The sequence below is a fragment of the Festucalex cinctus genome, chromosome 10, assembly GCF_051991245.1.
Source record: "Festucalex cinctus isolate MCC-2025b chromosome 10, RoL_Fcin_1.0, whole genome shotgun sequence".
Taxonomy (NCBI): domain Eukaryota; kingdom Metazoa; phylum Chordata; class Actinopteri; order Syngnathiformes; family Syngnathidae; genus Festucalex; species Festucalex cinctus.
This window is the reverse complement of record NC_135420.1, coordinates 24,727,147-24,753,849: the sequence shown is the minus strand read 5'-3', so window position 1 is coordinate 24,753,849 and position 26,703 is coordinate 24,727,147. Positions and strand designations below refer to the sequence as shown.

At 38.7% G+C, this 26,703-nt stretch overlaps 3 protein-coding genes across 4 annotated transcripts; all 3 read left to right on the top strand.

Annotated features, from left to right (window-relative positions):
• Positions 1 to 69: 69 nt before the first annotated feature.
• Positions 70 to 5,091, top strand: tmem45a (transmembrane protein 45a). The gene is made up of 6 exons (XM_077534328.1): positions 70 to 445; positions 1,555 to 1,760; positions 1,830 to 2,042; positions 3,698 to 3,882; positions 4,066 to 4,208; positions 4,577 to 5,091. Exons 2-6 carry the CDS (start codon positions 1,565 to 1,567, stop codon positions 4,671 to 4,673), a joined length of 834 nt encoding a protein of 277 aa, XP_077390454.1. The 5' UTR covers positions 70 to 445; positions 1,555 to 1,564; the 3' UTR covers positions 4,674 to 5,091.
• A 906-nt stretch (positions 5,092 to 5,997) lies between these two features.
• On the top strand, positions 5,998 to 8,363 carry sft2d2a (SFT2 domain containing 2a). 2 transcript variants are annotated; one of them, XM_077534207.1, is made up of 8 exons: positions 6,007 to 6,240; positions 6,313 to 6,402; positions 6,808 to 6,893; positions 7,303 to 7,384; positions 7,599 to 7,634; positions 7,738 to 7,796; positions 7,896 to 7,925; positions 8,068 to 8,363. In XM_077534207.1, exons 1-8 carry the CDS (start codon positions 6,175 to 6,177, stop codon positions 8,105 to 8,107), a joined length of 489 nt encoding a protein of 162 aa, XP_077390333.1. In that variant the 5' UTR covers positions 6,007 to 6,174; the 3' UTR covers positions 8,108 to 8,363. The 2 variants fall into 2 exon arrangements, with proteins under 2 accessions (XP_077390335.1, XP_077390333.1); XM_077534209.1 differs by lacking the exon at positions 6,313 to 6,402 and having other exon boundaries at positions 5,998 to 6,240.
• Positions 8,364 to 8,789: 426 nt separating this feature from the next.
• Positions 8,790 to 26,054, top strand: chd1l (chromodomain helicase DNA binding protein 1-like). The gene is made up of 25 exons (XM_077535033.1): positions 8,790 to 9,005; positions 9,107 to 9,219; positions 9,392 to 9,498; positions 9,588 to 9,693; positions 9,763 to 9,794; positions 10,518 to 10,599; positions 10,677 to 10,839; positions 10,926 to 11,081; positions 12,207 to 12,299; positions 12,409 to 12,505; positions 13,532 to 13,605; positions 13,682 to 13,792; positions 14,394 to 14,508; positions 14,904 to 15,057; positions 16,036 to 16,228; positions 16,419 to 16,564; positions 18,018 to 18,178; positions 18,813 to 19,015; positions 19,270 to 19,368; positions 20,638 to 20,708; positions 20,851 to 20,965; positions 22,389 to 22,497; positions 23,762 to 23,998; positions 25,301 to 25,382; positions 25,479 to 26,054. Exons 1-25 carry the CDS (start codon positions 8,912 to 8,914, stop codon positions 25,599 to 25,601), a joined length of 3,036 nt encoding a protein of 1,011 aa, XP_077391159.1. The 5' UTR covers positions 8,790 to 8,911; the 3' UTR covers positions 25,602 to 26,054.
• Positions 26,055 to 26,703: the final 649 nt, after the last annotated feature.

Sequence of the window (26,703 nt, the reverse complement as noted above, 5' to 3'; positions counted from 1 at the left end):
TCAGTTGATAATGCCTTGTTTGGGAGTGAAACGGCTAAGGGGAGGTGCCGAAGTGGACAAAGGATTCCACCGGCTGCTGTGTACGTGCTGCGGGCCGCGTCTCTGCTCGGTTGTACTCGGCAGTATGGAAAGTTGCGGGTTCTCCTGGTTTTTTTTGAGTGAAAGTGCACACGTGGAAATCCAAAATTGACATGCGCTTCGGCCAACCGGAGCTCGTGAGGGTGACGTCAGCTGACAGCTGCGAACCAATGACAACACTTGAGACGGAAAATGTGGAAAAAAGATGTTGTGAAACGGTTCGGAGGCGACGAGGATTTTTCAGAAGAAAGTCGCTGTTTACTTCGATGGGGAAGTTCAGTCCAATGATGGAAAAATTCAACATGTTTTAATTTTTTAATTCATTAACGTTTTCTTTTTGTAATCTCCAGAGAAAAAGCTGCTTTGGGTAAGACCTCCTACTCCGTCCTTTTGGTTTTTCCACTAGGATGTTTTGCTCGTTAAATAAATCCTTAATGCTTACTTGTTTTAAATAAGCTGTATCCTATAAAACTTTTCCCCAAAACGTACTGCTTCCTGGTTAAGCTTTTTACTTGTGATAAATTTATTTATTTATTTATTTATTTATTTATTTATTTATTTATTTATTTGTTTACAAAACGTCTACAGAAATGGCGACATACGGTACATTCTTGCATGTTTTAATCACATTATGTAATACATAAAATTTTACATAAGATTATCATTTATTCACATTTTTATCATAATTTTTCCACAAATTACCTTACATTAAAAAGGTTTAACTATTGATTAAGATAAGATGCGTTCACTTGCTTCACTTATGTTAAAAAACAACAACAACAACAACTCTAAAATGGCAGTATGAGAAAAAAAAAAGGATATTTATTTGGTGTCTTCATGTAAAGAGTTGCGTTGCCATTTATTTAAAGAAATTTATCCTACCATTCAGCCATTTTCTATTACACTTATAAGGAGGCTATCCATTATATAGCGAGACCATATAAAAACAAAGAAAATCTTAATTAAATTAATTCTAGTGATTTATTATTTATGCTGCTGGTTCCATTTACATTTTCCCCAATTAACCAAAAATCTCAAACAATATACTTTTTTTTTTTTTTTTAAATCTACACCCCCCGCCTCTGTTGGATCTGCACGGTTGCCATGGCGACGGTGTTGTTATGCTCATCCTGGAGTGGCCGCGCTCAGGAACAAACATCTACTCGTGTTTGAGTGTCCTCTCTTTCAAAAGGTGACCCGACTGTTTGATCGCCATCCTCTAAATATGGTGCTCACCGCAGTATTTATGAAATCATATCAAGCAGGTTGTCAGAAAATGAATCTCAAAAGCCAGGTTTAATGCTCCGAATGAGGCATTCATGATTACTGTGTGCCACTCAATTGCAGCCAGGCGTTTTCCTTCTCAATCATGATGCAACATTAAATGAAGCTGTTTTTAAAGGGGAGATACAGAATATGGAAAATTGACTTTTTTTATGTGATTATTTTAGCCATGTTTTTGAATGTTCAATCCAGGGATAGCGTCATGGGGAGCTTCAAGGGCCACGCTCTTCCCGGGAGCTTCTTCCTGCTGATCGGCGTCTGGTGGACGGCCAAGTACTCGCTGTGGCACGCCACCCGCCGAAACAAGAGCATCGGTTCCACCCGGCTGAGCGGCAGAGCGATGCAGCGCCGCCTGGAGCTCGTCGAAAGCTCGCTGTTCCTCTTCTTCTCGTTAGTGGGTGAGAGGCAAGCTGGTTACGTCCCGCTATGTCCGTTGTGTGATTTGACCGCCGTTGTTTGTCCTCCAGGGATGCTAGCGGAGCAATTCTTGGCTGGCGGGCCGAGACTCCGGCTGTACGACTTTGCGGGGAACCAATGGAAAGACCTGATGAACTGGCAACACGCCACCATGTATCTCTTCTTCGGCCTGGCGGGATGCGTGTCGCTGATAGTACACGCCACCGAGGCCGCGCCCCTCGCCCTCGACAGGATGATGATGGCTATCGCCTTCTTTAATGAGGGTCAGACATTCAAGATGTTTGCGCAGTAAAAACACAACGAGCAACTTTGCTAGTTTCCCTCCACTTTAACAAAGAATATAAAATACATAAAAAGAGTAATTTTAAATAATGAAGAAGTACTGAAGCAAAGGAGGCTGTCTACGCAATTTACATAAGAACAATTTAAATATAATGGTCAATTTAACTCATTCACTCCCAACCATTTTCACTTAAGTGTTTTCCTGGATTTTGACTGATTTTCAAGGCCTGCGAAATTTTATTATGTTCTATTGCTATACAAATATGGAACAAATCAAAAGAGAGATTAGAGTCTCTTCTTTTATCAGGGAAAAAAAAGTATATTCCTATCTGTTTCCGCTGTGCAGCAATTAGCAATAGAACATAGCTAAGTTTCATCGTTTTTCACAAATCTGCTTAGAACTGTGGGGAAATCAGCTTGTTTTAACATGGCCTGGTTGATCTCTTATACTCTGCTGCCACTCAACCATTTTCTGCAGTAGAGAGACTGCATCAAAGCCTTCTCTATGCTCTGGCATAAAACAAAACAAAACAAAAAAAACGTATAAATACGTCTTTGGGACACTTAAAACATTTAAAATATGACGTATTTATACGTTTTTGGGAGCTAATGAGTTTAAAAAAATGTATTCAAGTTTGGTAATAGTCTAGTTATTGAAAAAATATACATATATTATGAATATATCTATAACATGGAAAGAAATGCAGAGTCAACTATTCAAGTATTGCAGGTTGCAAAAATTGTACTCAAGTAACTTACTGTGACTTTTGAATAGCATGCCTCAAGTATAAGTAAAAAGTTAGATGTGTTCTTTTTTTGTTTTTCTTCTTTTGTTTTTTTCGAGTATCAACATAAAAAAATATATATTTAAAATATGAACATCCATCTTCAGATACTGTATTGCCTAAAATAATTGTAAAATAACATAAATTAATGAGAATTCAGTTTTAAAGAGGTAGTCAACCCATTTTAATATTTATTAATTGTTTGACAATAATATGTTCTATGCAGCCCCATTAGTCTAAATATGGTATTCTGGTTGATATTGTGTTAGTGGAATATGAGGTATGAAGCAAATCCAGCCATTTTTATCCATCTCAGGGGGCGGCCATTTTGCCACTTGCTGGCGAGTGAAAATGACATCACAGTTGCTCAGGTAACAACCAATCACAGCTCAGCTTCAGAAAATAGGTGAGCTGTGATTGGTCGTTGCCTGAGCAACATTGATGTCATCTTCAGTCGACAGCAAGTGACAAAATGGCCGCCCCCTGAGATGGATTAAAAACGGATGGATTTTGCTGCTTAACTCATATTCCACAAATGTATAATTATTCAGAATGTCATGTTTAGACTAGTGAGGTCACATGATATGAAAATATCTTAAATTAACTTTCTTTGTTTACAAGAAACAGGGAAAAAAAAAGTCTCACCAGGCATTGAAAACGTCAACTTACTTAGAAATGGAGTTCTTGTAGGCTGAAATGTGGACCTTTTTTTTAGGCAGACAGATAACATAGCTTGTATTTTTCATAGTCTGTGCGTGGTCATGTGACTGCCCAGGCTCCGCTTGATTGGTCAAATGGAATCAAACATCAGTAGCAACTAAAAAAAAAAAAAAGAACTGTTGTTCTCGCAGGGTTCCTCTTCCTCTTCCACCTCCACGGCCGGACCATGCTAGACGTGCACTTGCACATGCTGCTGCTTTACGCTGTCTTCGGGGGGGCCGTGGTGGCCTTCCTGGAGCTTTTCCACAGAGGCAACATCCTACTGGAGCTTCTGCGCTGCGCCCTCACGCTGCTGCAGGGTAGCTGGTTTTGGCAGGTGACTACTCGCATGCTATAATTAAAGACCCTGTAACGGAGGACGCTAGTTAGCTTGATCATTTGCGAGTAAATACCATGGTTTTAAATAGTCATTTTCATTGTTTGGTGGCTTTATTGCAAGCCTGGCGCGCCTCGCCGCTAAGCAACCACCTGATTTTTCTCTCCTGGGTTTGCGTCTCAGATTGGCTACGTGCTGTACCCTCCTAGCGGTGCCCAATGGGACCCCAAGGACCACAACAACGTGATGTTCATCACCATGTGCTACTCGTGGCACCTCGCCTTCGCCATGCTCGGCGTGGGCGCGCTCTACTGCTTGGTCAGCTGGTGAGGAGCACACCTGGCATCACTTGCGTGTGCGGAAGGGAATGGGACAGTCAGGTTTTAGAAATACGGACGACCGATATGGATTCCATGAATCCGATTCCGATATTTGGCGGAACAAAATTAGCCGGTTAATTTAAAAAGAAATGTTGAAATGATGCTAACATGCTCCTAAAAACAAAAGTGAGGGAGCCCAATTGGTGTTACATGATTTTTTATTTCACAAAGTCTCAGGTCTGAATGGGGAGCAGGTGCGTTCAGTTTGATGTCATTTCTACATGAATACATATATTTATTTATTCCAGTTCCAATGACGCTAACGCTAACTCCTCCTTCCAACAGTTGACATGTTTTTTGTCGTCTATTCCTAGCGCCGTTCGCTCGCGACTAAAGAAGACCCCCCCGGTGGAAATGGGCCTGCTGAAGCGCAGCGACAAGGACCACGAGTCTGAGGACGAGGCGGTGTGACGCCGACCCCTGCCACTCTAGTGTTACTACTCGTTTGAAATCAGGGTTGGATGTTTGAGGAGCGAGGAGAACCATCACGGCCACCTGCTCTTACTGTCTTTCGTAGCTTGTACTCTCAGGGGTCCATTACTACAGCATCGAGAGTAGCTAGCTATATTGCTAATGCGAGTATTAGCGGGGTGGTGCCCACCTTTTGCCAAAGTGTTTGTATTTTATATTGTTATTTTATGTCATTAGACTTGAGTATTTTCATGTTGTATTTGGTCTTGAACAAACAACACATTTCTATTTATGTTCATACAAAAGTGTTAAGGAATAATGACAGTATGTATTTAACGGTGACATGCACTTTACCGCAGTCTCTTTTTGGTTTTATGCTTACTGTACAACACTTAATTAAATATATATTATGTCTAAATGGGCTTAGGTTTGTAAAAAAATAAAAAATAAAAAATAAAAAATATCACAGGTGTGGGTAAGAAGTATGGTAAAATTTGTTTCTCTAGAGCCTTAGGATCGATTGCAAATGACATCACAGAGTCGAAGGTTACGGCCAATCACGGCTCACCTATTTTCTGGGTTTGGTCATGTGATGTTTGGAAGCTGCTTGATTCATATTCTGAAAAAGTTAATGTCGTGTTTAGATGAGTGGGGACGCTCAATGAAGCAATTATACTTTTTGACTCCTCTACATGCTACTCTTGGTTTACTAGCCTTTATTTTTAAACCAAGAGCACCACCAAGAGGAGTAAAATATATATCGCAAGTATTTCATAAAGCTTTATTTTCCCATTACTATGGGCATCTTCCTGTTCCCTCTCCATTACTGTCTGTCGGGCATCCTCAAAGGATGAGTAGTTTTGCTTTATTATACTTTAATTTTTGTTTCATTACACATGACCTAATACTTTCTAATTTCAGCAATACTCGTAAAAGGCCACTAGGTGGCGGTGTTGTGCTTGCTAATACATTCTGTTAGCTCAATAACGTCAATAAGAATTGAGTACAATGGCGTCTTGACTTTTGATTTTGTTTTTATTTTGTTTTAATTTTTTTTTTTTCAGTTGATAATTTAGAACTCAGTACACAACAAGCAACAGTTTGGCAAATAGTCAACACATCTTAACCAAAAAAGTGGCTTCTAGCTGTTTATTTCAACTTTGTTTTTTTGTTTGTTTTTTTATTGTCAATTGTATAAATAATTTTGGAGATTAGGTGCCCTTTTTGGGGGGGGGGGGGAGCTTGAGAAAAAACGCCTTTGTACCTTCCTGAATTGCGAACACCGAGTCATGCTTCTGTGTGGTTGCCATGACAACGTCCAGTCACGGTTTTGTCGTCAAGAGTGAGACTTCTTCCCTGACTCGCTCTCTCTCTCAGGTGTGCGGGCGGTGACGTCATCCAGCCGCTCAGGTAGGTCACACTGAGCTGCACGGGGAAACACTGCCAAACAATTATCCGCATTTCAAAAAGAAAATCCAAGAAGTAAACTCCTGTCTTGGATATGGATCAACTCAAATCGGTTTTAAGCGGCGAGGAATCGCGCCGAGATGATAGGACTGTTTTAGAGGTAAGCAAAAGCAGATTTATTGATCTTTCAGATGTTGATTTAATTGTCAATTGACTCGATTGTGGTGAGCAGGCTGTGAACGAGGCATCCACGCTGGGCTGGGGGACACGCGTGAAAGGATTCATCGCCTGTTTTGTGATCGGGGGAGTGTGCGCCATTCTTGTAAGACTCACACGGAAACGATTCAAACCAATTTTGTTGGTTTAGCCTACTGTGGAGTAAGCACAGTGCATGCTTGTTGTCGTTTTACTGGTTCGTCTCGCTCTCAGGAATGTTGCTGAAGTTAATGTGACGTTGGTACATAGGTCGTTTTAATTTTGATTTAGTGACCCATTGTTTTGTAAATTTTATAATTTTTTAATTGAAATACATTTTTAGTCGAATGAGTGGGGATGGCGGCATTGGGGCAGGTGGAGTGGTTATTTGTTTATGTTTTTAGCATAATAGCCCAAAACATTACAACTTACTGAGTCTGAATTGCTATCATTTTCAGAAATCCACCAAATTGCACCCACCACTTATATGCTGTTTTAAAATGAAAGTTGCATTGTGTGTGTATGTTTGCAGGGGGTGTGTTTACTTTTCCTCCCCAGGATCGGCCTCATCCTCTTCATCGTCTTTTACACTTTTGGCAACATTTGTGCACTGGGCAGGTTAGTGTGTAGTGTGTGTGTGTGATATTTGTCGTCATCATTTATGTAAAATATTCATAAAGTGGATATAAAAAGTCTACACACCCCTGTTCAAACCCCAGGCTTTCGTAATATCAGAAATGAGGCCAATATTAATCATTTCTTAACTTTTTTGAATGTGGGCCATAAGCTGTTCAACTCAATTGAATTTTGCAAAAAAAAAAAAAAAAAAATCTTTCAGAGGTTAAGTGAAAATAGAGGACTGAAGTAATGTTATTTTTACTCCCCCTTGCTAATTTTTTTCCTTCTTTAATTTGTACAGGTTGGATGGATAAAAAAAAATAAAAAAATCTAGCACATGAACAGGGGTGTGTAGACTTTTTCTGTCCACTAAATATAATGTATTCCTATAATTGTTTATGGCATGCAGCACCATGTTCCTGATGGGCCCCATGAAGCAGCTGAAGAGGATGTGCGACAAGACCAGAGCGCTGGCCACCGCCATCATGATTGTGAGCATATAAAAAAAATAAAAAATAAAAAACATCTCTTTATCAGTAGTATTTATATAATAATGCACACAGATATAAACACAACAATAATTCATTAAAATATGGTTTTCGGTTTATCCTGAAATGTCCCCCCAAACATACTCCAAATTTTTTTGTTAGCAAAGTAATTAGTTTGATAACTTTTGCAAATGTAATTTTCACACTATTATTCCAGACTTGTCTAGTATTGACGCTCTGCGCCGCTTTCTGGGTGAGTGACTTATAAACTGGGTCAATATGTCAATTTAGAAAAAAAAAAAAAAAAAAAAAAAGTTCAAGTCAACTTGCCAGTAATTGTATGTTTTTTGTTCCAGTGGAAAAACTTTGGTCTTGCGTTGTTGTTTGTCATCCTGCAAGTATTGTCGTTCACCTGGTGAGTTTATTATCATTCCTTTTCAAATATCAGCTGACCTCCCATTTACAGATCGTGTTGGACATAAGATGCTGATTTTTTTTTTTTTTTTTTTTGCAGGTACAGCCTTTCTTATATCCCGTTTGTGAGGTTTGTCAATTTACAGTTGTCAAATTGCCAGCAAGCGTTATAATCAGATAAAACCTGAAATTTATCACATTATAATGTGATCTTGAACATTGTTTTTGTTTGATGCAGTTTTGGTCTAACCTTTTTAAAAATGACTTTGCAGGGACGCCATCTTGAGGTTGGTGGCCATGTGCATGAGATGAGGCCTTTGCTCAGCTGCATCTATTTTTGTTGTTGTTTTACAAATGAGAGCGGGGTGCATGTACATTATGTATAATACTGTATTTCATTATTCTTCATCTTGTTTTATGTTCATATGCAAATATGCCTTAGTGATGTTGCTGGATTTTAGTCCATTTTAAATTAAAATGTGTTAATGTAAATGTCTGTGTTACATTTTATTGCCATTGTAGTGTCACAGCTTGTTGTTTCCAAATAAATTAAAAAAATGAAAATAAATACGTCACTTTCTTTTCATGACAATGCAATCAAAACATTTTTGGGAGGAAGAGGGGGGAAATCTCAGTTCTAAAATTGTTTTACGTATATACATATTTTGCTTTAATATATTGTTTATTTAGTCAGTTGTGAAAAATGTTATGTGGATTGAACGATATTGTGCCATTGGCTTGTAAACAAAAAAAAACAAAAAAAACAACGTTATGATCACGGCTGCTGAATGACATGCTGTGTCACGTGATAAAGGCGGAAGTGTTTGGCAGTCCCGTCTGTATATTTTATTTTTGTATCCCCTGACTTGGAAACATGACTGGATTATGATTAAGATGCAAACAATATAAAAAATAGGGCGCTTCTGTCCCGGAGCGACTCGCTGCGTTGGGGTTGAAAATGTAACTTTTCCAGTGCCGCGGGAAGTTTTGAATAACTTCCTGCATCACGTGACGAAGGCGGAAGTATTTGACCGCCTTGTCAGAGGGCATGGCTGGCGCTCAGACGTCATTCCTGTACGTACAGTAGTTTTGTTTTGTCCCCTCCGGTGTGGAATCATGACGGAATTATTGCTTAAAATTAAAAACAGCGTGCCCGCCAAAAAGAAGACGACTTTGACTCAGAGCGACTTGCAGCGTTGGGGTTTAAAAGGTAACTTTTATGGCATAGCAGCAAGTTTAAACGAGTTTATCCATTCGTTAGGAAGCTAACGTTGGACTTTGCGTCATTGGAGTGTTTTCGCCTTTAAACAGGTATCCAGCTGAGGGCCTACCAGCTGCATGGCGTCCAATGGCTGACTCAGTGCCTGAAGAACCAGCAGGGATGCATCCTGGGAGATGAGATGGGCTTGGGGAAAACTTGTCAGGTTTGAAACAGTGAACAAGTTGCACCACAATGTTGTGTGTGTCTGTCCTTGTTTTGATTAAACCAGTAACTGAATTCAAATTTTGTTGCAATAGATTCTGACACAGTTTTAATCGCATTCCAGTAGCGTCTGATATATGCTCACTCCACAATGTTATGTTTTGCCGCTTCAGACTATCTCCCTGCTGGTGTACATGTCAGGTGCTCTTAATGTCAAAGGTCCATTTTTGGTCCTTAGCCCGCTTTCGGTCATGGAAAATTGGAGGAGTGAGTTGGAACGGTAAAAATGTTCAAGTCCAATATCATAAAATCGTCATGTTTGCCTGTTAAAGTCTCAGCATCTGTTTTTTTTTTTTTTTTTCTTCCTAGCTTTGCACCGTCTTTGACTGTGCTGTGCTACAAGGGAGACAAAGACAGACGTGTTGAGATTCAAGGGGACGCGCAGGACTTCCACGTTCTGCTTACCACATATGAGGTGCATCAGCATGGAGCAACGTTTGTGTTGATTCTTCTTCATGTTTATAAAATGGCCTTTTTTTTTCAGCTTTGCCTCAAAGATGCTTCCTTCCTGGGACGGTGAGTGCCTTCTCAAAAGTTCAATTGTTGTTTTTTAAAGTATTGTCATTTTTCCAGTCCACTGATTTTTTTGATTTTTTATTTCTTCATACATTTGTTTTGTTAAATGATTTTTGAGAATAAATCAGGATTGTTGAACAAATAAACAAAAACAACAAAAAACAAATGAGGCTAAATGGAGTGTTTCATTTTGAATTGCAAAAATGATTAATCTAATGGATACATGTAATTAAATCTTCTATTTTATCTTATCACATAGAAAAAATACATAAAACTGATCTAGAAGAAAATAAAGTTTTCCTACTATGACGCTACACTGTATAGAACTGGATGTAATGGAAAAATAGTTATTTACCTAAATGGCTGATGGAATTTCAATTTTTTTACTTTGTTTTAGAGATTCAAATTAAAAATCACAAGTCCAATTTCAACTGCAGAAATTGATACTCAGATATTCAAATTCAAACTCACATGGCACAAATATGCTTCCATATTTGCGCGTCCCAAATGTGAGCTGAGAAGTTTGACGAAGACTGTAATTCTCCGACTTTCCCACTAGGTGGCGCCGCTGTTATGTTGTGTTTTCATCTGCATGGAACACAATCTATGATCGAAATGTCAGTGACATTTTGTGTTATTTCTATTATTTAATTTTCTCACCTATTGAGTTTTAAAATAAATGGCATAAAAATTTATTTTTTTGAACATTTTTCCCTTCCTCAGGTGGAACTGGAAAGTTCTGGTTGTAGATGAGGCTCACCGACTCAAGAACCAAAGCTCTCTGCTGCGCAAGACCCTGACGAATGTACGGGTTGGCACAATCTCCATCATCATCATCATCATCATCTTCATTATTGCTTCCGTTAACAACTTCCTGTCCAGTTCTCAGTGGGTTTCCGGGTTCTGCTGACCGGCACGCCCATCCAGAACAACCTGCAGGAGCTCTACTCCCTGCTGAGTTTCATCCAGCCCGCCGTATTCTCAGAGGACGGCGCCGACGACTTCGCCCGCTCCTACGCCGATGTGCGCAATCGAGCTGCACTTGGTACGATTTAACGCAGGGGCGTGCAGACGTTTTTGTTTTCCTGTACAAGAGTGGATATCCGAGGTTGTGTGTGCGTTGGCCCCCAGCTGCCGAGCTCCAGAGCGTCCTGGAGCCTTTCCTCCTCCGGCGGGTCAAGTCGGAGGTGGCGGTGGACCTGCCCAAGAAGACGGAGGTGGTGGTCTACCACGGCATGTCGGCGCTGCAGAAGAAATACTACAAAGCCCTCCTGATGAAGGACGCCGGTGAGAGTCGTTGAGTTAATTTTTGTCAGGTTATGAGATCAATATTGATTGGGATCTGCTCCACATGATATATATTAGGGGTGGGTAACTCACGATGCGATACAAGGCTCAGGATCTCGCAATATGACGATAGAGCGATTATCAATTATAGTGGTCAGGTCGTAAATCCACAATAAACTCCGATAAAACTAATCAAGACATAATCTGATGGGTTTTTTTTAAGTGAGAAAATAGTTTATTTTTGTACTATCACTGAAATACAATATTAAAATTGGTCAAGTTAATTTTTTTTTTAAACAAATACAAATGTCTTTATAAAACACTATTGTTATGCAACATGTCAGCCAGTTACGGTCAATTGTTTCATGTTATGAACTGTAAACTATAAACATTGCAGAAGTCAATAAAATTACTTAAAAATTAAATCAATATTCATATTTCTCAGGAATTGTGTGCTTCAGAAAGTCGAAACATAAAATATGTTTTGAAACGTTAAAATTGAAGCTATAATACACGTTTTTCATAGAAACGTATGCAAAAGTGAGTCAGTTGCTGCTCCCCCGAGTGGCCCGCCAAGTAATTGCTCAATAAGTAATGAACAATGGAACAGTTGTAGTGGCTCTATATTAACTCATTCACTCCCAAAAACGTATACGTTTTTTTAGGTTTTTGTTTGCTAGAGTTTTTGTATGAAGGCTTTGATGCAGTTTCTGACCTGAAGTGGTCGCTTAAAGCGATAGTAGTTATTACAAAAAAAAAAAAAAAAAAGTGTGCTTCATCTGTTTCATGAATGAAACTTTTTTTTGTAATAACTACCATCGCTTTAAGCTTCCACTTCAGGTCAGAAACTGCATCAAATCCTTCATACAAAAACTCTAGCAAACAAAAACCTAAAAAACGTATAAATACGTCTTTGGGAGTGAATGAGTTAACTACAAACATCGATACTTGGCGTAGACATATCGATAATCTATCGGGAGACAAAGTATTACGATATATCGATATATCGTCACACTCCTAATATATATGGCACATTTATGTGTTTCCCCCCGGGCATATCAAATACATGTTGGATCGTGACATTTTCACAACCTGCTCTCTAATTTGCTAACATTGTGCTTTTAGAGGCTTTTGGGAGCGACCAAAGCAACAAGACTCGCCTGCTGAACATTCTGATTCAGCTGAGGAAGTGCGTGGACCACCCGTATCTTTTTGACGGTCAGGAATGTCGGATCACCTCAGGTGCAACATCCAAGGTCCCGATTAAGGATTCAATGTGTTTTTTTTTTTTTTTTTTTTTTCCCCACCTCTCATCATCCTCGCCTAGGAGTGGAGCCCGAGCCGTTTGAGATGGGGGAACATCTGATCGAAGCCAGCGGGAAACTCTGCCTGCTTGACAGCATGCTGGCCTATCTGCAGCAAGGGTGCGTGATGGGATTGCCGCCGAAAGGACTTCAGTAGATCGCATGCACAAAATGTCATCAAATATGTAACAAAAATAGTTACATGTTCAGCGAAATGAATCAGAATTTCATCAACTACATAAGAATGTGATTAAATAAATAACAGCCATTACATAATTCAAAGTTCAGTAAATACATCCATTAAATGAATACAAATTCAATTAAACAAAACTGCAATTAAAAAATAAAGTGATTTGGCAGTCGTTATTTCTTCATTTTTTAAATGCCATTCAGTAATTGAAAATTGATTTAATGTTAAATATCTTACCAACCATTGCATTAAATAAATTATTACAAATTCAATTAAACGCAATAGTTTAAATAAAATGGCAATAAAAAAAAAACAAATAAATTAATTAAAATTTGGAAATGTCTTTACATTAATACATTTAAACTTTAAAACTAACAACATCCAATAAACAATTCAGAATTAAAAAGAAAAAATAATGTTGCCGTTACAAAAACAAGTTTTAATATGTGACTAGTAATTACAAATTATAAAATGAATGAAAATGCCATTAAGTAAATAGAAAATTATATTCTATTAAATAAATTAAATATATTAGCAACTACATAATAATTGATGAACACATCTTTTAAGTAATAAAAAAATTCAGTTAAATGAATAAAAATTAAATTGTAGTAAAGAACAAATCTTTGAAATTATTGTAAGTTTAAGTAAACAAAAATGCCCTTTAAATAAAAATAAATAAATCAGTAAAAATTTGAATGATCCTAAAAATTGTATTAAATAAATAAAATGTCATTAAAAGGATAAAAATATTAATATATGCAAATCAATTAATCATTAAGCGATTAAACATTAATAATCATAAAAAGCAGTAGTCAAAAAATTAATACTATTTAATAAACCGATGGACAATTAGGTTATTTTACATTTAATTATCAATTTAATTTACTTCATATTTAATGATGTCCCCTTTAAACAGGTTTAATTTTTATTTTTTAAATTCTGCTCTCTTGCAGTGGCCACCGTGTTCTGCTCTTCTCCCAGATGACCAGGATGCTGGACATCCTTCAGGACTACATGGAGTACAGAGGTAGGAGTGACACGGCAACACTCTCAAGGTGTACCTAATATTGTGGCCGCGCAACGCGGTCTACTTGTCTGCGCAGGCTATAGCTACGAGCGTCTGGACGGCTCGGTCCGCGGTGAGGAACGGAACCTGGCGGTGAAGAACTTCAGCAGCAAGGACGTTTTTGTCTTCCTGCTCAGCACCAAAGCAGGTGAACCCGCACGCGCTTCACATTTTTTGCATCTTCAGCGAAAACGTGTGGCGTGTGTGTGCGAGCGCTTGATGACAGCAGATAAGACTTGCGGCGGGATGAAAACAAGGCCATCGCGCCCACTTCCTGTCACTTGCCCGATAGCTTTCAGCCTTTAAGACCACGCTTATAACATGAGACTTGAAATAGAAAGTCAGTAGAAAGGCTGATTTAGTTTTAGCATCTTTTATGCTAAGCTAACATTAGCCTTTAGTCAGAGGTGGGTTGTGCATTTGCTTGCTAGGCTTTCACTGGGGATTTACATGACTTAATTACAGATGATTATAAAAACACATTCTGCTATAAACATTCTGGAGTAGTTTATAATCAATACTTATCAAATTATATGACACAAATGGAAATAAATTGTGTCATACGCACCACCAGAGATGCTGATTATTAAACCGAGATAGACCGACATGGTTTCTTCATGGCTGATAACGATTATTAGTAGTCAAGGTTGCCAATAACTAATATTTGGAGCTTTTTTCCCCCCAAATATATTTAATTTATCATTTATTACTATTTAAAAATGTATACTGTATATAAATTGTTTATGCAGGAGGCGTCGGCATGAACCTGACAGCCGCCGACACGGTTATTTTCATGGACAGCGACTTCAACCCTCAAAACGACCTGCAGGCAGCCGCACGCTGCCACCGGATTGGCCAGCACAGGTGCCCACACCATCACAATCATGTCATCCACCCGCCGTGGGAAGTTTAAATATTGCAATATAGCTAAGTTTTATCATTATTCACAAACCTGCTGAAAACGCTGGCAAAAAGACCTTGTTGCAACATAGCCCTGGCTGATCTCTAATACTCGACTGCCACCTGCTGGCCATTTTTTGTAATAACTACCATTGATTTAAATGACCTCTTCATGTCAGAAGCTGTATCAAAGCCTTCTGTATGCTCTAGCATAAAAAACAAACAAAAAAAACGGATAAATACGTTTTTGGGAGTGAAGGACAGAGTATTAAAAAACGTATTTATACGTTTTTGGGTTTGAATGAGTTAAATCTTCACTAGTATGTGTATTATTTTCATTTGTGAACTCTCGTTTGCAGGCCGGTGAAGGTGATCCGCCTGCTGGCCAGAGACACGGTGGAGGAGATCATGTACTCGCGCGCCGTCTCCAAACTGGAGCTCACCAACACGGTGATTGAAGAGGGACGCTTCTCTCTGCTGGAGCGCGCACAGTCTGCGGCGGCGGGACTGCATGTGAGCGTAACACCCCCCATCCACCCCCTCTTATTTCAATTACAGGCAGATATATCATTTCCTGTTTGTGCTGATACAAGATGGCTTTTTTTTTTTTTATCTCTTTGTGTTGCTAGTCAGAGTTTAAATGACTGTTGTAATATTATACTGAATCCATATTGCACTAGAGATAGACCGATAAGGTTTTTTCGGGCCCGATACCGATACTAATTATTAGTAGTGAAGGATGCCGATAACCGATATTTGGAGCCGATATTCAATTTCACTAAAAAGGGACATCAAAATTTGGAAAAAATACAAACTCCAGCTCTAATCTTTTTATTTATTTATTTATTTATTTATTTTAAAGCATACGTTTATTGAGCAACTTTTAGGGTTAGTAAAATATTTTTACGTTTTTTTTTTTTTTAATTTATTCAAAATCTTAGTCAATAGACAAGTTCTGGGATCTCCCAGGTGCAGTAGCATGCTTTCAAAAGTTAAATAAAAACAAAGAATTATTTTCTACACAAAATAAAAGTCTATCAAAATATCCAAAGTATTAAATTTTTACTTATCTTAGTTTTAATTTCAATCAAAAACAGAAGGTGCAGAGAGTTCCCAGGGTCGACAAAAATGAAAATAAAAACTTCTTTTTTTTAATTTACATTTAAATTAGTTCCCTGAAGTTAACACTTAAAAAAAAAATTGATCTATTATCGGCCATATGATTCTTCAAAATGGCCGATGCCGATATTTCTCAAAATGCTGAATATCGGCGCCGATAATCGGCCCAGCCGATAATCGGTCTATCTAATTGCACCCTCACAGTGGTCAGATAAGTTATTCGTCTTTAATAAACTCTTAAATTTGACTTCCTTGAACAAACTATCGCAAATGTCTCCGTTTTAAAACGTGGCATCATTTTAAGTCCATGGTGGTCGCATTTAGAGGCCTTCATTTTATTTTCATGTTGTCTTAAATGTGCCTCCTTTCAAGCTGAGTGAGATCTTGAAGTTTGGCGTGGACAAGCTGCTGTCCTCCGACGAAAGCTCGGTGCAGGATGTGAAACTGGAGAAGATCCTTGGCGCCTCACGCGACGGCCATTGGATGGTCGACCAAGATGACGTCGTCGAAGAACCGTCCTCCTTGCAAGAGGAGGAAGACGGTGACTCGGAATCTGACGGGCAGAGTACGTTTTCGTTGCGGATCGTCTTCGTTTGTGGTTCACATCCCCTTGATGTCAGATTTGTCAACTTCAGAAATTCGGTTCACGAGTTTGAATGAGTTTAAAGTGTACTTTTTTTTTATTTTTTTTTACATGGTCTCATAATATGACAAGAATTTCCCACATGAAACCAGGTGTCATATTTTCCTCCCAGATCACATGTACTTCTTCGAGGGCAAAGATTATAGCAAGGACCCCAGCTCGGAGGACCAGAGGAAGTTCGAGCGCCTGCTGGAGGAACAACTCGCTGAGTTGCAGAAAGCCGGCGGGGAAGGACGAAGTTTACGGAACAAAACCGAGGTATGATTCTCTCATGGGCGGTACGGTGGATGAGTTGATGTAGCACATCCGCCTCCCAGTTCTTTTTTTTTTTTTTAAGAACTCAGAATTGTTCATTCGGTAGTCTTACCGATTCAACGTCTTATCATCATTGCTCTTTTTTTTTTTCTTTTTTTTTTTTTTGTTTGCGTGCGTGCGTGTGCGTGCAAATACGTATAAATTTATACTCATTAATTCACCTAAAGCCTTATAAATATCCCATTACCCTTCGCCTTAACCAGGTACCCGCCTCCCAGTTCTGAGGACTCGGGTTCGAGTCCAGGCTGCGGCCTTTCTGGGTGGCGTTTGCATGTTCTCCCCTGCGTGGGTCTTCTCCGGGTACTCCAGGTCTCCTCCCACATTCCAAAGACATGCACGGCAGGTTAATTGGGCGCTCCGAATTGTCCCTAGGTGTGCATTTGGATGGTTGTTCGTCTCTGTGTGCCCTGCGATTGGCTGGCGACCAGTCCAGGGTGTACCCCGCATACTGGCCATAGCCAGCGGAGATAGGCTCCAGCACCGCCCGCGACCCTTGTGAGGAATGTGGTCAAGAAAATGGCAAGTTTGGCAAGGCAAGTTTATTTGTATAGCACATTTCATACACAAGGCAACTCAATGTGCTTTACACGAGGAAAGACAACACATAAGCATCAAAAAACAATAGTTAACATTCAGAGGAAAAAAATAAATAAATAAAAATAGGTTACAAAATTTACTAAAAAAAAAAACATACAATAACAATCTTAAAACATTATTCAACAAACTTTAAAACATTTAACATAAAAAAGTTTAAAATAATATTAAAAAAAACAAAAAAAAAACACACTTAATTAAAGCTGTTTAAAAGTCCCTAATCAAAGGTATAGGAAAAAAAGCAAAGTTTTTAACCTGGATTTGAAAGCATTTACACTCGGGGCTGACTTCACTTCTGTTGGTAGCCTATTCCATCTGTGTGCAGCATAATAGCTAAATGCAGCTTCACCATGTTTGCTTCGAACTCTGGGTTCCACTAGTTGGCCCAAGTCTGTAGATCTCAGAGCCCTGCTGGGCTTGTACTCAATCAGCATTTCTTGGATATATTCAGGACCCAAACCATTTAGTGATTTATAGACGAGTAGCAGAACTTTAAAATCGATTCTACAGCTGACAGGGAGCCAGTGTAAATCCTTAAGTACTGGAGTAATATGTTCTGATCTTTTTGTTTTGGTCAGAACTCGAGCTGCAGCGTTCTGAATAAGCTGCAATTGTCTCATGTTCTTTTGAGAGAGTCCAGTCAAAAGACCGTTACAGTAATCTAGTCTGCTGGAGATAAAAGCATGGAAAAAAATGGATGGATGGATGGATTCTCTCATGACTCCACACACAAGTACCAAGAATGTAACATGCTGGAAATGTTTGGATAGCACCTGTTGAGCGACTACTGTCCTCCTTCCAGGTGTCGGCAACGGGGCTCATCTTCCCGACCAGGAAGCGGCGCCCTCTCACGGGGGCGGAGCTGGAGCTGCGGCGGCGGAAGCGCGAGGAGGCGGCGGCCAAGCGGGCCAAATACGAGGCCGACGCCAAGAAGAAGCAGGAGGAGCAGAAGTACAAGAAAAAGTAAAAGATCCCGTCTTGTTTGTGTAATGTTTGCCGAGGCGCATATTTGACATCGTTACGGTACTGTTAGATTTACATACCAAAACATTATAAGAATGACAACTCAAGGATGAGAAGACAAGATTGATTCATTTTTACTCGCAGCGAGGAGAGCAGAGTTGCCAGGTACAAGCTGTCAAAGATGCTCTGGCAATTCTCTTGCGTCCTCTCTTTTTATTGGGGATTTTTTTCCTGTCCGGTTACAAAAAAAATTGTGTTGCACTACTAAGGGGTGGGGAAAGAGCAATAGTGCAACGCTGCATTATCTTAAAATAACATATCTGTCTACTTGGATGGAAGCATGTGATTATCCATTAGCAATGAAAGTTCTCGTTTTTGCTTCTGCTCCGGACTTTGTGACTCATTTTAAACACAGCCACACTGTCTGGTACAGTTTATCTGAAGAAATGGATGCAAAATAGTTCACTTAAAGTTCATATGACTGTGAAGCGTTTTAGCAAATATATAATAACTTGGATACACTTTAAACGTAACAGTTACATTTTACGGTATCACTGTAAGCAAATTCGTGAAATTATCTAAGTGGACATTTGAGGTTCTTCCGTCTTGTAGTCAATGTTGTCGTCCGACGCAGGATGGCGTGGTGGGCGTCCAACGGTTACAGATCCCGCTGCCTGAAACCTGCGGACAGCGAGGACGACGAAGAGGATGAAGATGAGGAGGACCGCAGCAGCGTGAGCTCGGCCGACTCGGATAGCGGCGCCATCCACTACGTCCTGGGAGACGTGACGCATCCGCACGCGGCGCGCGGGGACGCCATCATCGTCCACTGTGTCGGTATGTTACCGCCCGCTCCTCCTCGTCATCAAAATGATGTCATTCACATTCACCCGCTTTTATCCGCAGCGGTGAGATCGCCATTTTTGTAGTGGATGTTCTCGAGGGTGTCAAACTCATTATCATTGCAGGCTCCATTGTTGTAAAAATATGAAATGTTTCCATATAACGTTTGCAATATGCTTGCGTGCATACTGTAGTCCACTGTATACAAATCCCTGTGATTATACACTTACTCCACTTGTTGCTGTTAGATGACTCAGGCTGGTGGGGGAAGGGTGGCTTGTTTACCGCGCTGGAGGTGCGGTCGGATGAACCCCGGCGGCAGTACGAGCTGGCAGGAGAGATGAAAGGTAAGAGAGGGTGTGGAAAAAAAAAAAAAGTACTTGCCTTAGGATAATTTGGGAGGTACAATTAGAAACGTAACAAACTGGAAGCTGTGTTTTTTTTTTTTTTTAGGAAAGGTCATAGTGGACTACAAATGGTGTCCCCCAAAAAATGTTTTAAAACATAGTTTGTTCATTGAGCTTATTTAAACAATGTTATCACAAAATGTTTTCAAGACGTATACTATGTTATTATGAACATATTTTAGTGTCAGGTTTATTGAAGTCGAAGTCTTACTTTTTTTTTTCTTTTTTTTTTTTTTTTTAAGTGGTCTTTAAAAGTCATTAATTTGGCCTTTTGAACCAGTCAATGAAAAATGTCTGAAAAGCTTAGTTGTGATATAATATTGGAAACGTATTGGCCACGTTTATTTAAAGAGAGAGGTCTTAATTTTTTAAAAAGTGGTCTTAAAAAAAATCCTTCTTCAGTTGTCCTACCAAAGGCAAAAAAAATAAAATAAAAACTATTTAATTTCATTTGTCGTATTGAACAAAATGTTAATGCAAAATGCCTTAAAAGTTTAGTTGTGATATAATATTGCAAACATATTGCCTATTACTAATAAATAAAAATAAATAAGAGGTCTTTAAAAAAATATATATATATATTTATTTTTTTTAAAGTGACCTTTTAATGAGGGAGAAGTCTTGAATGTCTTTGAATCGGATCAATTAAAGGAGTCCAGAGTTCAAAGCAAACATGGTGAAGCAGCATTTAGCTGTTATGCTGCATGCAAAGTAGTTTTAAAAGTCCTAAATTTGGATTCTTAAAAAATGTCAAAAGTTTTAAGATTGCGAACATGTACCTCACATTTAATAACGGAGAGTAGGGCTGCACAATATATTGAAAAAATATCAATATCGTGATATTGGCCCATGCAATACGCATATCGCGAAGACATGCAATAAATTTCATAGGGAATTTTATGCTTTTATCTGAATTTGATATCGCCATCCGATAGTTGAACATTATCGAGAGGTAATTACAATTAATTAACTAAGATTATATTGAGTTTGCTTATTTTGCTGCGTGAAAAATGTAATTCATTAGATCCTAAAAATGTCATTTCCTTAGGTAAGTGTTAAATATCTCAATAATATCGTTATCCGCTATATTTAGCAACTATATCGCATGATTTTCCAATATTGTGCAGCCCTAACGGAGAGCTCTTAAATTTGATGGCAAAAGTCTGAACGAGCCTTAAATCTGCTAATAACACTTTCTTCCTTCCACAGACTTGGATCTCGGTAACGTGCTGTTTTTCCCCATCGATGATAAACAGTCCCGACTGGACGGGAATGATCACGTAAGTTCCGAGCATCGACGCCCGCGCAGGTGGGCGTGGCTTCCTTCCCCTGATTTCCATTGTGATAGAGGCAGCTCGCGGGGCTTATTACATCATCACGTTGAGTTCCTTTTGAACGCGTTGCGTTCTGCTTCCTCCTCAGCTGGCTCTCATCGTCGCGCAGCAACGGGACAAAGCCAACAAGTTGTCGGGCATCTTCCTGACGGCGCTCGACGAAGGCCTGAGGAAGATTCATGCCGCCGCTAAACGGAATAAAGGTGGAAATACGTCCCAACAAATCAGAATGCACTCAATCAGACACTTCATTAGGTACACCGGCAGTGTAAAGAAATCCAATATGAAACGGAAAAAAAAATTGTAATATTGCAAGATAGTGAAATTCTTTTCTAGTTAGACTTTACTTTTCTTTTTTTTTTTTTTTTTTTTTTTTTTAAGACTTTACTTTTCTTGTTTTATTTTTATGAGACCGTGTTTTATTCGTAGAAGAAAATTATTTTATTTTTGTAAGAGTATATATATATATATATATGGTAGTCATCTTAGTCGTGTTTTTCTATTTATCAAGAAATAAATAAGAACTTTTTTTTTTTTTTTTAATTTAACCATATATTTTTCTAGGATTTTTGTTTAAGTTTAGAAAATTCAAGAAAAAATATCAATCATTTCTTCAGCATTAACTTACATTTTTTAAGAAAATCTTTTCTTATTTTCGAGATTGAAAGGTCATATTTCCAGCATGTGTTTTGCAACAATATAGTCTAAAGGTGTATATTTTTCTAGAAAAAAAGTCATTACTACAATAATAAAGTCTTATTTGACAAGAATAATAGAGAATAATTTCAGTTTTTTAGTTGAGTCATATTTTTAAGAATAAAGTCAATTACACGAGGATTTTTTTTTTCTCAAGAAAGAAATTACGAGAATACATAACTGTAGTTACGAAAATCATTAGAATACATAACTAGTTTTATTTTTAGGAAAGTTAGTTCATATTTTCTAATTGATAAAAAGTTTGAGTGGTTATCAAGAAAAAAAAATCGCAATCTTGCAAGTAGCTTTTATTTTTATGAGAATTATTGTTATTAGTATTTTTTTAATAAATATTTTAAAAATACTGGTAAATGGTTTCTTCAAGAAAAAGGTCATATTATTTATAATGGTCCCAATCGCACAAGAAGAAAGTCATTAAAGCCAATAGTAATTTATTTATTTTTTTTATTAAGGGATAAAAGTCCCCCCCCAAGGAAAAATTGCAATATTAAAAAAAAAAAAAAACCCATAATGTTTTGTTCCTTTTCCTTTTTGAGGATAATTGGGCATTGTTTTGTATGTACTGTTTTGTAACTCCTGAGCGTGTGTGCCTGTCATAAGTGTTGTCGGTCCAACACGTTTTGGAGTTTCACACAGTGCAGGTTTGAGCAACATTTTAAATTGCTGAGAAAGCCGTTGTTGTCGTCGTGGCAGGCGCTTTTTTCTTCACGGTTAGACTTGACTGACGGGATGTACTGGGACATTACCACCCCCACCCGCCGCCGTCGCCGTCGCCGCGGTGCCTCTGTGGCTACACTTGGAATGCGTGCATGAAGATCACACAGCTGGCTGATACTTGATTGGGAGCGAGGGCTTAAAATGATGGGGCCGCACGGCGTTTGCCTTTTCCACTTTGTTTTCGTCGGCTAGCGAGCGTGCACCTGCCTCGCATCGGCCACGCCACCAAAGGTTTCAACTGGTACGGCACAGAGCGTCTGATCAGGAAACATCTGGCGTCCAGAGGCATCCCCACGTTCATGTATCCTTTTTGGCAGCAAGCCACAACCTCGCTACCGTGCACACTTGTACAAGCACATGTTTCCGTGTCAGGGGGTGGAGGAGTTCGGTGGTTAGTTCAATTTCAACTTTTTCCACGTGTATTTTTTATTTTTATTTTTTTTGCTTTTTATTTTGTTATTTTTGGCTCAAATTTTGTGTTTTCAAATTTATGTTATGTTATTTATTTTATAGTTTTTCCTTGCATTTTTAATTTTTGCCAAATATTTATTCATTTGTATTATACCTTTTTTTTTTTTTACGTTGTGCTGCTTTTTTCTTCCATTTATTTAGTGCCTTGGATATTTTGTTTTGTGTTTATTTAATAGCTTTCCCTTTATTTATTTTTTTTATTTTCATTATAAGTTGAAGTAGTTTTTGGTTTGTTTGTTTTTTGTTTCATTTTACTTTTTTTGGCCTTGTATTTTCCAAATTGTAGTTATTTTATTTTATTTCTTTAGTTTTTTTTTCTTTTTTTTGCTTTTTTTTGCTTTGTATGTTTTTATTTTGTTATAATTATGCCTTGCTTGTATTCTATTTGTAGTTTTTTTCCCTTGTATTTTTATCCATTCATTAAAGGGATACTTTACTTATTTAGCCATTTTTGGCAGTCAAACATTATTTTGTCTATAATAAATTTGATATTTTCATTATTTTTCATGTCCAATTAGTACCTTTTAAAAACACATTTTGCAACTTGCTGTCGGCTGAAAATGACATCACAAGGGCTCAGGTAACCAATCACAGCTCAGCTTGTGAATGTCACATGACCAAAGCTAGAAAACAGGTGAGCTGTGATTGGTTACCTGAGCCCTTGTGATGTCATTTTCAGTCAACAGCAAGTTGCAAAATGTGTTTTTAAAGGTACTAATTGTATGTGAAAATTAATGAAAGTATCAAATTAATTATAGACAAAATAATAACTTTATTGCCATAATGGGCTAAATAAGTGAAGCATCCCTTTAATATTTTCCCCTTTTCTTATTTTTTGGCCTTGCATTGTTATGGTTACATTATGTATTTACATTGTTTTAGTCAACATTGTGCAAAAATATGTTTTGCCTAATGTTCCCAATTTAAAGACAACCTCAATTTAGCACATAACAGCTTTATTCCCTTAAATTCCTGATAATTCCCATATAAAGTTCCTTTAACAAACTTAAGCGACCCTAGTAAACGTCCATCATTGACAAGATCTCACTTAAACGCCACTTTTGAGCTCCTTCTTCCCTTAACATGGCTGACAGATACTATCACAGTCGCAGCGGCAAAAACACAGCCGCCGCCGCCGCCGCCGCCACCTCTACAGCTTCCTCCCCAGAAGCGCAGAGCTCGGCCGCCCGCGCCGCCGACGCACAGGATGCAGGCCCGTCGACCTCCCCGTCGACCTCCCTCGAGTTGCCGTGTTTCATGAGGGGCATCCGTGTGTTTTTCTACAACCTGACGGCAACGGACAGGAAGAGGCTGGCCCGCTACCTCATCACATATCCTTGATAACGGCCACTTTGCACAGGAGAAATAAACACAAACAGAAACGATATAGGATTAAAGTATAAAGTCACAAAGCAATTTCTTTTTTTTCTAAGTTTTACTTCGAGAGTCATTCAGACAGACGTGACCAGCTTAGACCATAAAGTTTTTGTAAAAATGCCATTTTTACGCCTTTACGCCATAGTTTGTTGGAGGAATTTGACGTTTTCATTCATGGTGGCAGTAGCTGACTTTCATCCGTCTGGTTTGTCACGAACTACGAAAGCGTAGAGCTGCCAGTGTGGAGTAAACGTTTTTGGCTGGCGAAATATGTTCGAACACAGTTGTAAATATGTTCGAACATACTTGCAAATATGTTCGAACATACTCGTAGGCTACATGCTACAAAGTTAGCATACCTTCCCATAATGACACAGGGTATTATTTGCGCATGCGCGAGACGACCCTAAATCACGCAAGGCAGACATAATAAATCGTAAAAGTTACGAATAAACACAGTTTTTTGTCTACTTAATTTTCTAATGAATTGGTAATGTGGCCCAAATGCCTAAAAAATTGGGTTTTGTTTTTACTCGCGCATGCGCAAATAATACCCCGTGGCATTATGGGAAGGTATGCTAACTTTGTAGCATGTAGCCTACATGTACGTTCGAACGTATTTGTGTGTATGTTCGAACATACTCGCCAGCCAAAAGTGTTTACTCCACATTGGCAGCTCTGCGCTTCCGTAACAAACAGATCCCCGTTTTGAGAAGCTTGCCATAGATAGCATCAACTGTATTGCCATAGCACTCTCTAAGCTAACGTAGCAACGAACTTAGCATAGCATGCTAAGTTAGCACATAGCTGGTGGATATGACCTGGGCTTAATTTAACCAATTTAACAATTGTACACACAAAATGGCGGCATGAACTCCGGGAGAAGACAACTTTCGTCGCTAATATGTTAAGCTAGCTAGCTCTGTAACGTTATTAACTGCGTCTCCCTTAATATATTAACTGATCGCTCCCCAACTGCCCACTCTCTTTCCTGCGACATCAAATTTGAAAACATTACCAAACAAGAGTGTTTTGTCCATAGTAACGTTAATCCTGACTGTTGACTTGCTTGTGTTGCCCTTTAGTATTAAAATTTCAAATTAACTTGTGTATAACTTGCGCACCTGTGCTGTTGCACATTAATTTCATTTTCATTAAACTATTGACTTTTGGTGTTTGTGTTTGGTTTAGTGATTTCCCTTCTTGTATATACTTTATTTGGGTCTCTGGATCAAGGTTCCTTAGCCGCAAAGCACTTATGACGGCGACGAGGAGGAGGTGATGAGCGACCAGGTCACCCACATCGTCGCCGAGGTGGAGCACGAGGTCCACTCTCAGGTTAGCCACGGGAATTTTGGCCTCTCTCCCGACACGCGCATAGTCGCGAATCTGATTTATTTGTGGCATTCTTGGTTTTGTCGCGTGTGAACGCAGGAGCTCCAGGAGCTGACGCGCCGCTACGATCGGGCCGTGCTGGTTCGCAAGACCTGGCTGGAGGCCTGCTTCTCCCAACAGAAACAAGTCAGCAGCGCACCTTTCACACATGTGCTCACGTAAAAAAAAAAACAACTGTGTGTGTTTTAACTATGTGTGAGACATGTAGGAACTGCCATCAATTGTTTTAAACTGGATTGTAACCATTGGTGATAAAGAATTGTGTGTTGAAGTCCCTCAGGGATCCGCGCTTGGACCACTATTGTTCTTTTTTTTTTTTTTTTTTTTTTTTTTTTTTACAACGGCAAGACTGAAGTTCTTTGCATTCTTCTCTTCTTTATCTTCGTCTCGTTGCATCAGCCAGTGCGCTTGGGTGTTAAATCACATCCTGTGTGAAGGAGACAAAAACTGTTCACCTTCAATGACTTTTACAGCACTTTGAGTTGCATTTTCATGTATGGGAACTGCTATAAATATAATTTGATTTGAGTTGATTTGATTCTCCTCCTGCAAACACTTAAAAGTACAGTTGGTATACGGAGTAACATAAATATTCCTAATAAAAAATGTAAAGTATTTAAATTGTCATATTTCATAGTAAAGCCTAATTTTAGGAAGTGGGGACAGGGGGCAAACGCTGTTTTTTCAGTGTTGAAATAGTTTAATCCAGGGGTGTCAAACATACGGCCCGCGGGCCGGATCAGGCCCGCAAAGAGGTTTAATCCGGCCCGCGAGACGACTTTGTAAAGTATAAAAAAAAAAATAAAAAAATTGGAACGTCGGACCAATTAATCAGCCAGCCATAACAAGCAAATAGGGGTGTTAAAAAAAATCGATTCGGCGATATATCGCGATACTACATCGCGCGATTCTCGAATCGATTCAATAATCGGCAGAATCGATTTTTTTTTTCTTTTCTTTTTTTAAGGATTCACACCTTGAGCATGGAAGAATGTTATATGAACGGAACATTAAGCCTTAATATTTTATTTTAATGCTGTTCAGTACATGAAACAGATTACAACCTCTATAAGACAGAAATTTCAGATAAATAAATAATACATTTTCATATAAATCTTACACTCTACAAGCTTACTGATTAGTATTTTCTAAATTTGAATGAAAAAAAATCGCAACAATCGACTTATAAATTCGTATCGGGATTAATCGGTATCGAATCGAATCGTGACCTGTGAATCGTGATACGAATCGAATCGTCAGGTAC